Source organism: Bos javanicus, chromosome 9, assembly GCF_032452875.1.
Source record: "Bos javanicus breed banteng chromosome 9, ARS-OSU_banteng_1.0, whole genome shotgun sequence".
Lineage (NCBI taxonomy): Eukaryota > Metazoa > Chordata > Mammalia > Artiodactyla > Bovidae > Bos > Bos javanicus.
The window spans coordinates 79,598,312-79,611,289 of NC_083876.1; the positions used below are offsets into that span (position 1 = coordinate 79,598,312).

A 12,978-nucleotide genomic window follows, 5' to 3' on the forward strand; every position below is an offset into this window, starting at 1 on the left:
ATTGTTCTCCAGCCCTTGACACCTCTTCCCCTCCTTACCAAATCCACTCCATTTTTACCCTTAAGATTCTAGCTTAAATGTCACTTTCTCTGGGAGGCTTTGTCTTAAACTCCCTGGTTTTAAGATGCATCATCTCTCGGTCCTCATTGTGCCTTGTATGGCTTTATCTTCATTGCTTTTCATATGCCTGCTGTCCCTTCTAGAGTGTAAACTTAAGAGACTGTACCCTGCTAGGGCCTCTTGATTCATTCACGGTACCAGCCACTAAAAATACTTACACAATAAGGAATAGATACTCCAAAAATGATGAATTGATCTGACTTTTGAGGCAGCCATGGTCCCCATAGCTGCACCTTATAGTTGTCATGGAATAAAGAGGCCAGATAACTAACATTCATGGAGCTTTTGGCATTCGTAACAGTCCTTTTCTTCTGGGTATCTGATTTGAACCTTATAGTCATCCTGGTCCTTCTGTTACTAAGTGATGGAACCAGAACCTGAATGACAGATGCTAGATGAGAAGTGGGTACATGAAAAATTGTTGAGAGTAGGTAGTAATTAGAATAGCAGTTACAGAGTGAAGGTAAAGGGACTTGTTAAATCAGTGGGAAAACAAAGGGAACCAGTGCAGTAATCTGGAAGATTCCTGATAAGTGGAGAGTGGAAATGAGGACAGGCTTGATGTTACTGACATCAATTTCTGAGCTTTGTATGTCTCTCTCTTTTTTTTTTGCCTTAATGAAGCCAGAAAATATTTGAGTTCCTACTAAACATAGGCACCATATGATAAATATTTTGATTCTGTGACATTTGATGTTGTGGATAAAGCAAAAACTAGAAAGATTCCTTCCCTTTAAACTGTGTGTTGATATTTAGTATCAATATCAACTATCAACACATAAAGTTGGTATTAAATATCAACATACAAAGTTTCAGATTTGGTTTTTAAAAGTTTCCTCTAGGGGGTGGTATTGTACAATTAATAGACATTCAGTGACCATGTATAAATGTTCTTTGAGAGTCATTTCTTTATATGACCATAGGAAAATCAGATGTGGTTGTTCAGGAAGTTGAAAATACATATGGTATATTTCATATACAAGATGTCATAGGACACCAGTGTAAATGTTTAAAGGCTAAATAATAATGAATTTTTATTGATGGTGATAAGCTACTTGGATATTAGGATTAATAATCAGTTGCCTGTTATTTGCTGTTAATCACATAAATTGATTTTAATGACTAATAAATTTGACTAAGCCAATTAAAGATAAGCAGTTTTTTTGTGCTGGTTTCTGAATCTGTAGCAACTAATTTGAGCTCATAGTCCTTTTGTCTAAGTATGTATCATTTCTTTTTTGTAAGCTGACTCCAGATACTTTACTGTAGCATGACAGGTTAATAATAAAAACCTCGGAAAGTTGGACTGCTGACTTATCCATTAACATTCCATTTCTTTTTTTATTTTGCAAACATATTTGCAGACATGAATTTTATATTGTAGAATAGTCATTTTAATAATTACTCCTGTTTTGAGTAAATCGTTTTGGTTTTAGACTCTTTAAGCTAACACACACACACACACACACACACACACTAGCATTACAGTAACTTGTCACAGGCTGTGTGTGTGTGCTCAGTTGCTTCGGTCGTGCCCGACTCTGTGACCCCATGGACTGTAGCCCTCCAGGCGCCTCTGTCCATGGGATTCTGTCAGCAAGATACTGGAGTGGGTTCCCATGCTCTCCTTCAGGGGATCTTCCTGACCCAGGGCTCGAACACGTTGGAGGCGAATTCTTTACCAACTGAGCCATCAGGGAACCCCTGTCACAGTCAGCTACTATATAAAATCGCATTTCACATATTAGTTTAGAACTTACTTTTCCCTTCTCTTGTCCTTTGGCTGTAGTTATCATATATTTCAATTATAAACCTGTAAACCCTAGAATGTAGTTATTTTTTAATTGTCCTTCTTAAAAAGAAATTTATAAAATGAGGAAATAAAATTTTTAGTATATTCCCACATAATTACCATTTTCAGCATTCTTCATGCCTTTGTAGTTGGTTTTAAATATGGTGTCATTTTTTTGCCTGTTGAAAAGTTTATCATTTCCTTAATACGATTGTCACCAATTCTATCAGCTTCTATGGTGTGAAACAAGCTTTTATTTTCATCCTTATTGAAAGATAATTTTGCTGGGCAAAGAATTCATCAATCATTTTTGCCACTCCTCCCCACCTTTAAGGGGGTGGACTCCAGTTACATATATGTTAGAGCATTTGATGGTTCCCCATACCTCACTGAAACTCTGGTTTTGTGTTTGTTTTCCTTTTCAGTCTTTTTACTCCCTGCTTTATTTTAGGTAGTTTCTACTGCTGTGTTCTGAAGTTCATTAGTTTTTTTCTTTTATGATATCTAAACTACTATTAATCCTGTCCAGTAAACTTTTCATTTTTATATTTCATTTCTGGATGGCCCTTTTGTGTTCCTTTGTGTATGTCCTATCTCCTCATTTTATTCATGGTTTCCATAAAATACTTCAAAATGATTTCCCAGTATTTTAATGTCATCATCTGCTATTTCCATTATTTTGTCATTGTTTTATTTTTTTATGTTCACATTCTTCCTCTGTTGCCATCATTAGTGATTTTTGATTGATTGAGGGACAAAGTGAATTTTAAGTTCTTGAATGTCTGTTCTTTGAAGGGATTAAATGCAACCAGCAATTAATTGCTGTTCAGTTTAATTCTTTGGTGCCTTGTTTTGTTTTTAGCTTTGGGGGGCAGTTCTAAAGTACTCTTTGCTTTAGGGACAGGTTAACCCTGTTTTATTTGGGGGCTGTCTACAGAATATCCTGGGTAAACCTCTGGGGCTCTCTGCTCCTTTTGGTTGGAACTTGAATGCATCCCAGCCCTGTGTGTGCCTTGGGAATAGTCCAGCTCACAGCTTCTGTTCGCTCTTTGGCCTGCGGCGTTTTCTCCTTCACATGCACATGGCAGTGTTCACCTGAGCCTCAGGATAAACTCCTGTCTTTTCTGTGTAGCTCCAAACTCTTCAGAGCTCTGCCCCTCCATTTACAGCTGCCTCAGTCTCCCTGAACTCCAGTCCATTTTCTCAACTCAGAGCACTGTGTTCTGTTTAGGATTCCCTTCCTACTCCTTAGACTAGGATGTACCTCCAGGCAGAATGCTAGGCTGATATTGGTGTCATCTCATATGTTTCCTTTCTTCAGATGTCCTAATCTTACCATGTCTGTTTCCATTGTCCAAAAAACTCTTTTATATATTTTGTCTAGTTTTCTTTGATTGTTCACAGTAGGATGGCAAATATTACTCCTTATGGCCAGAGTTAGAATCTGTGTTGTTATTTTAGTAATCAGATCATCACTATTATTTACTAAGTACCAGCACAGTCTTTTAGTAGGAATTCAGAAGGAGCTAACTTTTCTTAAAGCTATTATATTATGACAGAAGCTCTAAAAATACTTAATGAAGGAATGAGTGAAGTATATACCCTTTATTAGGATATATTCATTCATACTTTGTTTTTATTTTAATTTTGTCCCTTCACAAAGACAATACTAACCATAGAGCAGGTATTTATAATATACTTATGAGTAGAATAATATATTTGGTTCTATTTACTGGAATAAAATTTGGCTTTATTCCTACTTGAGTGCTATATTTATTTAACCGACTAGTACATCACTCTTAACAATAGCTTTTATGTGCCTTTTGTGTCTGTATATCATGCATTTCATATTTTTAGATTTCTCATGTATAAATGAGGATGTGATAGAATGTTAATGTTTAGATTTAATGAAACTTTGAAGTATACATGCCTTGAGGATTAGTAAATATTTGTCTCCTAAATGCTTCACATTAAAGTTAGGTTGGAAAGTATTTAATCCTTTTGCAAATATGCCTCATTACTCATCTTTTAAAAATATTTATTCATAAAAATAAACACATTTCCTTGATGAAATAAATATATTTCCCTATAGGTGATTCTAGCTACATATTTATTCTGTTTTACTAGGTAATTTTCCATGTTGGACATCAATTTTTCTTCATACTGCTGCTTCTACAATGAATTACTTGTCCTGAACAGAGTTTTATATAAAAGTAGTCCTTTTTCCCATCTGTATGACTAAAAGATCTTTTGGTGTATAAATTTTCATAAGTAGATTTAACATCTTTTCACTGTATTAATATTAGAAAATGTGTCTTGTTGTACAACTACAAATTGTAAACCATGTAAGATACTCAGAAATATAGAAGCTAGGCAAATTTGTACTTAAATCTTTTCAATTTTGAGAAGATTCTTTCCAGTCCTTCAATTAAAGGTGTTACTTTGTAATAATGTCCTTGTAGTTGCAAAGACTGAATATGCATATAAGCCAAGAAGAAAATGCGTGTAAGTGAAACCATTAAACTGTGTTGTCATTGCACTGTATTTCAAGTGTCAGCCACTTGTATTAAGGTTAGCTTTTAGACGGTAAGAAGCTTATATTATATTTGTGTTGTGAAGAAAATTGATGATGGTTGTGGTGGTAGTGAATTGGGAATAAATCTGATTCTCACTTCAAAGGAGATACCGATAATCTCGATTTTTATTATGAGCAATGGTGGAAGTAGTTAAAAGTAACAAATCAGAAACAAAATTGAACTTTTTACATAGGAATAAATAACATTCTCTTGATAACAAGAAAATACTGATTAGTTTTCTGTGTGTTTGCTTAATGGACTTTTACCATTGCTGGATAGCCATTTATTTCCACGGTTGCTCTATTAAATAGCTCACTATGCTCCATAGATGGTAGAGTTCATATACTGTCCACTTGGTAATAAAATAAGGAGAAAGACCTCCCAGGGAAATGAAGCTCACTCCTCTATTTCCTCACATTGTGTTACTATGTTGACTAATAGTATATATAGACAGTAAATAATTAACTGATGTCTATTTAATTTTCTGTGTGTATGTTTGGGTGAGGGTTTGCTTGAAATATGCTTGAAATGGTCATTTGAGAGGTTGAGAAAATAAGGAAATCAGTCTTTACACAATTAATATAAAATGTCTTCAGAGAATGCCAAAATAGGAAAGAAGATGGGACACAAAACAGAGAGCTTAAAGATTAGTTTCAAACCAGATGTTTCACACAGGACATAAAATGTTGGCATGTCATAAAAATATGTATGTTTAAAAAACTGTAGCTTGCTCAGTTTGTAGTGATGGAAAGTATATTTTACTTGCTCAAATAAATAATACTGGAATATTCAATATGAAAAAGTATTAAGCTAATTTGAGGTTGATAATTCTAATATTTATAGTGATGCTGATCTGTCTGTGGTCTGTGTTGCTGGTATGTAGATGCAGGGAGAGAGGATTGTTGGGCTTATGTATGAGTGTACGTTTGCCAAAGGAATGTAATAAAAAGATTCAGGGTTTAGAGATAGGGCAGTAAAGTCCTAGAAAAATCTGTCATAAAATCAAAGCTAGTTACAGAAGGAAGTTAAAGGAGAAAAGACTGATTGTAATGAAGAAGTAGGGAGACACCAATGAACTGGAAGCCTATTGTAACAAACAGAGTTTAAAGTTGGAAGAAAAGCAGTTATGTTTAGAGTGAGTACATGGTATACTGATATTAGCAGTACAGCAGTTTGAAATGGTAATTTAGTTATGAGGTTACTGGCATATAAGGGAGAGTCCGTACAGTTATGGAAATCAGTATTGATAAGAACTGAGAGCACAGCACTGTATATGCATTAGAAATAGATTTGCTTTCTTATTGCAGAAAATTCAGAATTACAATGCATAAGTAAAGTAAGGATTTATTTCCTCATTTAAAAAAAAGTCTGATATTGGCAGTACCCAGTACCAATTCCATGAAATCATCAGGGACCCAGGCTGTTTCTGACTTCAAATCTATAAACCAGCACATGATTACCAAAGTCGCCTTGTGGTCCAAGCTACCTACTAGAGTTTCAGTCGTCCCATTTCTGTTCTAGGCAGGAGGGAGGAGAAAGGGGAATGAGTCATTTCCTTTCCCCTGCCATCATTCCCGTTTTACAGTCCTTCCAGAAGTCAGTCTCAACCACTTCTGGTTATATGATATTTGTCTTAGGTAATAGCATGGCCATATTTTGCTTTGAGGAATAGTGGAAAATGTACTGTTTTGGCTAGCTGTATTACAACTCCCTAGTAATATAGGAATCTTGTTAGTAAAGAAGACAGGGAGAAAGGATGCAAATAGGCTGCTAGCTGTCTCTGTCACAAGTCAGCAAAATTTTAAGATGGTGGAAAGATAAGGAAAGACCCTGAGATCCATGAGCAATTACAAGCATAACAGTCCAGTGGAAGAGAATGGGTGAGCACTAGACCAGTGTATTTAGAAAGCCTTGAGAGAATACTGTAATAGTGGGATGCAAAAAGAAAACCAGTCATACTTGCCAACTCTTCTCTTAAATACTAGAAGGAATGTAAGAGAATTAAAACTCATTACTTGAGAGAACTGCAAAGAAAATGATTTCTTAAGTGACATTTAGGTTTTAGTTAAGACAAAGAGGAAGAAGGAATCTGAGGAGAGGTAAGACAGTTTGCTGATTCTTCAGAATTGTTTCAACTGTTTTTTCAACAATAGTTCCAGGGAGTATGGTAGAAGGAATAGGGCTGTGTGGAGAAACATGGACTTGGTTGGGGCAAAAAGTATAGTTTACAGTTGAGAGGAGTAAGGATGCAATGAGCAGTGATGCTCAACCTTTTGCTTATCTACCCTCAAGTTTAAAATAATTAAACATGAATCTCCAATATTATGTAACTTTATAAATAATTTTTCTATATTGATGTACTATACATACATACATACATACATATATGTGTGTATATATATATATATATATATATGTATATATATATATATATAAAATAAAAATACTACATGTGCCTGACTCTGCAGCCCCATGAACTGCGGCCTGCCAGGCTCCTCTGTTGATGGGATTTTCCAAGCAAAGATACTGGAGTGGTTTGCCATTTCCTTCTCCAGGGGATCTTCCTGACCCAGGGATCAAACCCTGGACTCCTACACTGCAGGCAGATTCTTTACCTGCTGAGCTACCAGGGAAGCATATAAAAGAAAAGTACAAAGGATGAGATAAACATATCAATAAAAGGCTAATATTTTCTTCCCACACTCCAGCCATTCCCTGGACTCTTATGGGTCTCAAAGTCTGCAGCCTCAGTAGCTTAGGGTGAGAACTGTTAGGGGAAATAGAAGCAGCCTGGCACAGAATTTACCCCTACACTCAGCTAAAAGCCTTCCCCTTAAAAATAAGAGCAAGAACACTTAAAAGTCTTCAGAAAATTTTGGTAATACATTAAGACATAATAAGATTAAATTTCAAGGAAGAAAAAGCATATTATCAGTTATAGGTATTATCATGTGAGGAGATGACATTTGATCTGTAATCTCAGTAAAATCAAATAGCCAAGATATATAAAAAGTAAAAACATACTAAAGACGAATCATTAGACAAATCATTAGAGAAGGAAAGAATTTTTTACCACTTGCATTTGGGACAGATACCAGACTGAGGTAGATGCTAGTTATTAAATAGTTAGATTTGAAAAAGCAGAGGAAAAACTGGAAAAATTATGTAACTGAATTTCCAGTTTCTTGGAGATAAAGAGCTTTCCAAGCTTAGAGTTGATAGAAAAATCACTTTGGGTACATAAATATTTTAAGTTTCTGTATTTTAAAACAACATTCAAAAATTGAAAGATGACATAATACTTGCATCCAAAATGTTTATTTTCCACAGAGCTCATGTGATGTACTTTTAATAAAAGAAATACAGCAAAAATGCTAGAAGAAAAGACCTGACAGCTCACTAAGAGGATGTGTTGGGGAGTTCTGTCACAGTTATAACAAAAGAAGAGCTGACTAAAACAGATATGAAGCTTGAACAACTCAAGAGATGACTGGTTTAAAAAGGGGAGGGTGATCAGCCATGCTTTTAAAAGGCATGGCATGGGGAGAGGTGATTCAAACCTAGTTCTCAAACGACCTGGGTATGTTATTAAATATGCCTGGTTAAAAGAAAGAGAAAAAGAAAATTTTGTCACATTGTGATCAAAGCAATGAATATAATAAGTGGGTTTTTATTTTTGCTTCCAGATTAGATTTTTTGTGTGTCATTAATACCCAGTGCTGGGTATTGTACAGTAAAAATGAAAGTATCATGCTTTTTACATTGTGAGTCAGTGTAAACCAGGACAGGTCTTTAAGAAACTCCATTTTTGCTTCTCATTGATAACTGGATGAATCAAAACCCTAAATTTGGTACAGAAATAAATACATTAATAAATTAAACTTCAAGCTCTGTGAGAGAACCCTAAAAGCCTAAGCCTTTAAAAGTAGTTCCTTCAGACACAGATATTGAATTTAAACACACTCAGAATACATGATTGTATTATTTGTATATTAACACATCTTTAAAGAAGGTGTGAATTGGAAATCATGAGAGTAACTAACAGCTTGCCATGTTCTAAAGCTGTAGCAAATAAAGCCACGATAGATAGTAGACTAACAAGTAACAAAGCAAGATAGACAATATACAGAGTTGGGGCCTTTTGTCCCATGAAAATTTAATATATGATAATGAATGACAAAAGTGGCATTTAAAGCCATCAGGCAGAATGAGCTGTTCTTTCATTCATGTATTTTATCTATTCAGAAAATGTTTGTCGAAGGCCAAGGACTGTTGCAGATGCCAGGGATCCATCAGCAAACTAAGTAGACTACAATTGCCATTATCATGGAGTTTAAGTTGGAGTTGGAGAATCTGCGAAGAAATAGGTTGAATGATTCCCTGCTGAGGAGAAAAGACTAGAGCAGGAAAGGCGATAGTGTTCACAAGATTCCACTTGGGGGTGTGGGGGACAGGATAGCCCTCTTTCCTACTGTATAAGGAACTGCCGCAAAGCAGTTTGTTAAAAAGAAAGTGACCAAACAGAAAATTTGATGAAATTTTTGTTTTGATAGTTATTCTGCATTCATAAAAGAGGATATAGAGGTCTTCAGTACACCTCTAAGACCTTGAGTAGTGAAAATGCAAAATCAAAAGTGAGATAACACAGTCCTGAGACTGATAGGACGTTTAATACCAGTTTTTAATTTAATGTCAGTTTTTTGCGAGTTTGGGAGAAATGGCTGCTTGCATGTGTTGTTGTAGCTGTAACTGCATAGTGGTGATTTGTTTTGAAGGACAGTTGAAGAGTAGCTGTTCAAGTGAGAAAGGTACACATACTGCAAGCCAGCAGTTCTCCTTGATGTCTCCCAACGGGAACTCACGAATGTGCACTCAAGAAGGTCTGGTAGTGCAGCATGGTTTATAATGATGAAAATCTGAGAACTACCCCGTTGTGCTTTAGTTCAAATGTCGTGTCCATACTGTGGAGCCCTGTAGGGCTACGCAAATCTTCAGAGCATAGTGTTGAAACTGAGAGGAAAATTACAGGCAATATGTATACATACTGGTGGTAATAATTGCCACCGAACTTCACCGCTCTCATCACTGAGAACGCTGTTTAGGGTTGTGGTTTCAGAGAAGTTTTTAGCTTCACCCTTATCTGTAATATTTTTATTATTTTTTTTCAAGAGATGGTATTATTGTAGCCACACATTCCAGGAAACAAACTCACTCAGAAGGACAATGCAGATAATGGAGTTCAGTTTATTACACCGATGGGCCCAAGGCAGAGTCTCCTCTTAGCCAAGGACCCCAACCAGTTTTTGTGAAAACCTTATATACCCTAAGTGTACGTGGTCAAACCCACCTCCCCGAAGTCTCTGAAATTAGTCTGAAGAAAGGAAAAGAAAGATGCAATCAAAGTTAACCCGTGATTCGTATGCCTTAAACCCATGATTCATATGCCTTAAGCCTAGGTAGTTAACAGTGGACAATTATCAATAGACCTGTGGTTATACCCCAATAAGCATAATAGAATTTATGATTCTATTTGGTTACACAGATAATTAGGGTATTTTTTTAGGCAACAGAGACTCTAGGTACGAGCCCTGGGGCTCTTCCATCCGGGGGTCTGGTTTTCCAGTTGATATGTCATTTCCATAGATACTGGGCATTTAGCTCAAAGTCCACAGTCTGGCCCAAGATGGAGTCCTGCTTTTGAGATGGAGCCTGTTCTGTCTGTTTCCTCCTTCAATATGTTTATTTTTACGTGTATACATAAAAATGACCAAAACAATTCTCCCCATTAACCTCAGCTCAAGTGGCATTTCCCCTCTCCCAACGCATATTGTGTATTTTATCAGTTATCACGTATCTGGCCCTTGGCAAGTGCTCCTATACACAAGGTTGTTTTTCTGAATGCCCCCATTTATCTACCAAATTTAAATTGCAGGTTCTTTTGACAGCCTCAGACTGATCCTTTTATTTTAAATATAATGTAAAAAGAGAAGGCCTTCCTTCATAGAAATGTGTTATCATCATCATGAATCTTGTATTCTTTGGATAGTGTTTTTGTGTTTGTTATATTTGTGAATAAGATCCATAGTAAATTAAAGTTTTATTTCTAAATTCACTTAAATTTTAAATTATTTATTAGAGACAAAACATATTTTAAACATTCAGTCCTGGGAATTATTCATATCATTGTATTTTTCTTTATAGGTCGATTGTATGCAATGCAAACTGGAATGAAGATTGATAGTAAAACTCCTGAATGTCGTAAATTTCTATCAAGGCTAATGGATCAGTTAGAAGCTGTAAGTTGAACACTGAATATTTTTCTGATTAATGTTTATAATGCCATTTTATTTGTGTGTGTGTGTTATTGTAGCTCTAACTGTTGGTGGCAATCAGCAGTGTCATTATAGCTGAGGAAAAATTAGACAATTTTCTTTACATTTACATTATAGTGCTTAGGGAGTTGAAGGAAAAGTTGGTTTCAGTATCTTTGCCTATACATTATTTCTTGTTCCAGGTTATTGTAGACCTTTGAGTCATTCTTTCATAAGTAATGAATCATTTATAACCTTCCTTCATGCACTCACAAGGATGACTGATTAGAAATTCTTAAATAGCTCTTATAATAATAAAATGGGGGACCTCCCTGGCGGTCAGGTGGTTAAGACTCTGCTCTTTTACTGCATAAGGGGTGGGTTTGATCCCTGGTGAGGGAACTGAGATCCCACATGCCACTGCTACTGCTACTGCTGCTGCTAAGTCGCGTCAGTCGTGTCTGACTCTGCGACCCCAGAGACGGCAGCCCAGCAGGCTCCACCGTCCTTGGGATTCTCCAGGAAAGAACACTGGAGTGGGTTGCCATTTCCTTCTCCAATGCATGACAGTGAAAAGTGAAAAGGAAGTCACTCAGTCGTGTCTGACTCTTCGTGATCCCATGGACTGCAGCCTACCAGGCTTCTCTGTCCATGGGATTTTCCAGGCAAGAGTACTGGAGTAGGGTGCCATTGCCTTCTCCGCCCACATGCCACAAGGCACAGCAAAAAAAAAGAAAAGAAATGGGCTATTTATTTAGTGAAAAAGACAACAAGGCAAGTTTCCTATCGTCTCTTCCTCCCACTCTTAGTCCTGTGACAGGATACTCTTATGGTCCAGGCATTCTCCTCTGCCAGCAGAAATGTGGTAGGTGAACTATGATGTAACATCACAGATTGTGTAGAAGCACCAATCCAGGGAAAACTGAATGGATTTGATTGGGTATCAATATATCAGGAAGGCAATGCTATAGTAATTTCACTTAGCATTAAGGGCTCCACCCTGTGCCTCCCAGTCTCTTTTTTAACAGTGTCAAGGTCTACTCATTGCTTCATCTCCTCCCTGGGTTGGGAAGATCCCCTGGAGGAGGGCATGGCAACCTACTCCAGTATTCTTGCCTGGAGAGTCCCTTGGACAGGGGAGCCTGGTAGGCTACAATCCATGGGGTCACAGAGTCAGACACGACTGAGTGACTAACAAGAGAATTAGAAACCTAAATATTTATTTGACCAGTTGCATTATTTTGTTTAGAGAAACAAAACTTAAACATTAAAAATCAAAACACTTAAACCAGTCAGTCCAGAATCTTTCAGATCAAAGTCTTAGTTGTATGAAGCAGCCATGGATAAGAGTGTTCTTTCTACCCTGGTATGGGTGTCTGACCTTCTGAGGCTGTCATCTTCTGCTATTATCTACCCAAGGTAGGCCTGGTGGCATCACTGATGACCACTCAGCTGCCCTTGGAACCTGTCTGGCCTTCTGCTTCTAACACTGCTTCTGTGAATGCAGGAAAAGTTTGAGTACTCTTGGGAGTGAGGTTAGGAGGTGGACGAAAGAATGTGTCTGACAGGTAGCAGTACTTTGTAAAATACCATCTCTTACAGACATTAATATAGAATAAACCTCTATTAATTTTACAGCTTAACAATAATAGGTGAAATAACAACAGCTTATGGATAAGACAAAACTTAAATGGTTCTTTATAATACACAAAATGTAAAATCACATTTATAAAGGGACTTACCAGGAATTTTTTATTATCTACATTAAATAACAAGGAAGTTTATTCCATGGTGAGAACGTACCTGCTTGTATTATTATAATGTTTATAGTTGGTACACTTCAGGTATATTATGTTATTGCTGCCAGACATTTTATGTTGAGGATGAGATTAAATGGCATACTCCCACTAAATTTTTCTAGAAATAAATTGCCTCTCCAATTAAATTATTTCACAATGTGGATACAGTAAACTAGTGTTACATGTGGGACATTTTTTTCCCTGTTTTTGTTGGGAGTAAGGATGCCCAGATGTCCTTAAATTCCAATATTCAGTCTCTTCCGGGCCTTAATTATGAGAATATTTACTTTGATGATTTTATGAAAAATTCTGTGGCTTTTTCTAAATTTAATTCTTTATAATGTTCTTTACAATAGTGTGATATTCAGATCTAATATTCT

At 36.4% G+C, this 12,978-nt stretch overlaps 1 protein-coding gene across 2 annotated transcripts in view; it reads left to right on the forward strand.

Moving 5' to 3' along the window:
• Nucleotides 1-12,978, forward strand: part of VTA1 (vesicle trafficking 1) — a 70,501-nt gene that overhangs the window by 9,565 nt on the left and 47,958 nt on the right. For both annotated transcript variants that reach the window (XM_061428147.1, XM_061428146.1), the window contains exon 2: nt 10,690-10,784. In XM_061428147.1, the coding sequence (XP_061284131.1) occupies nt 10,690-10,784 (95 nt within the window). The remainder of the gene's footprint in view (nt 1-10,689; nt 10,785-12,978) is intronic.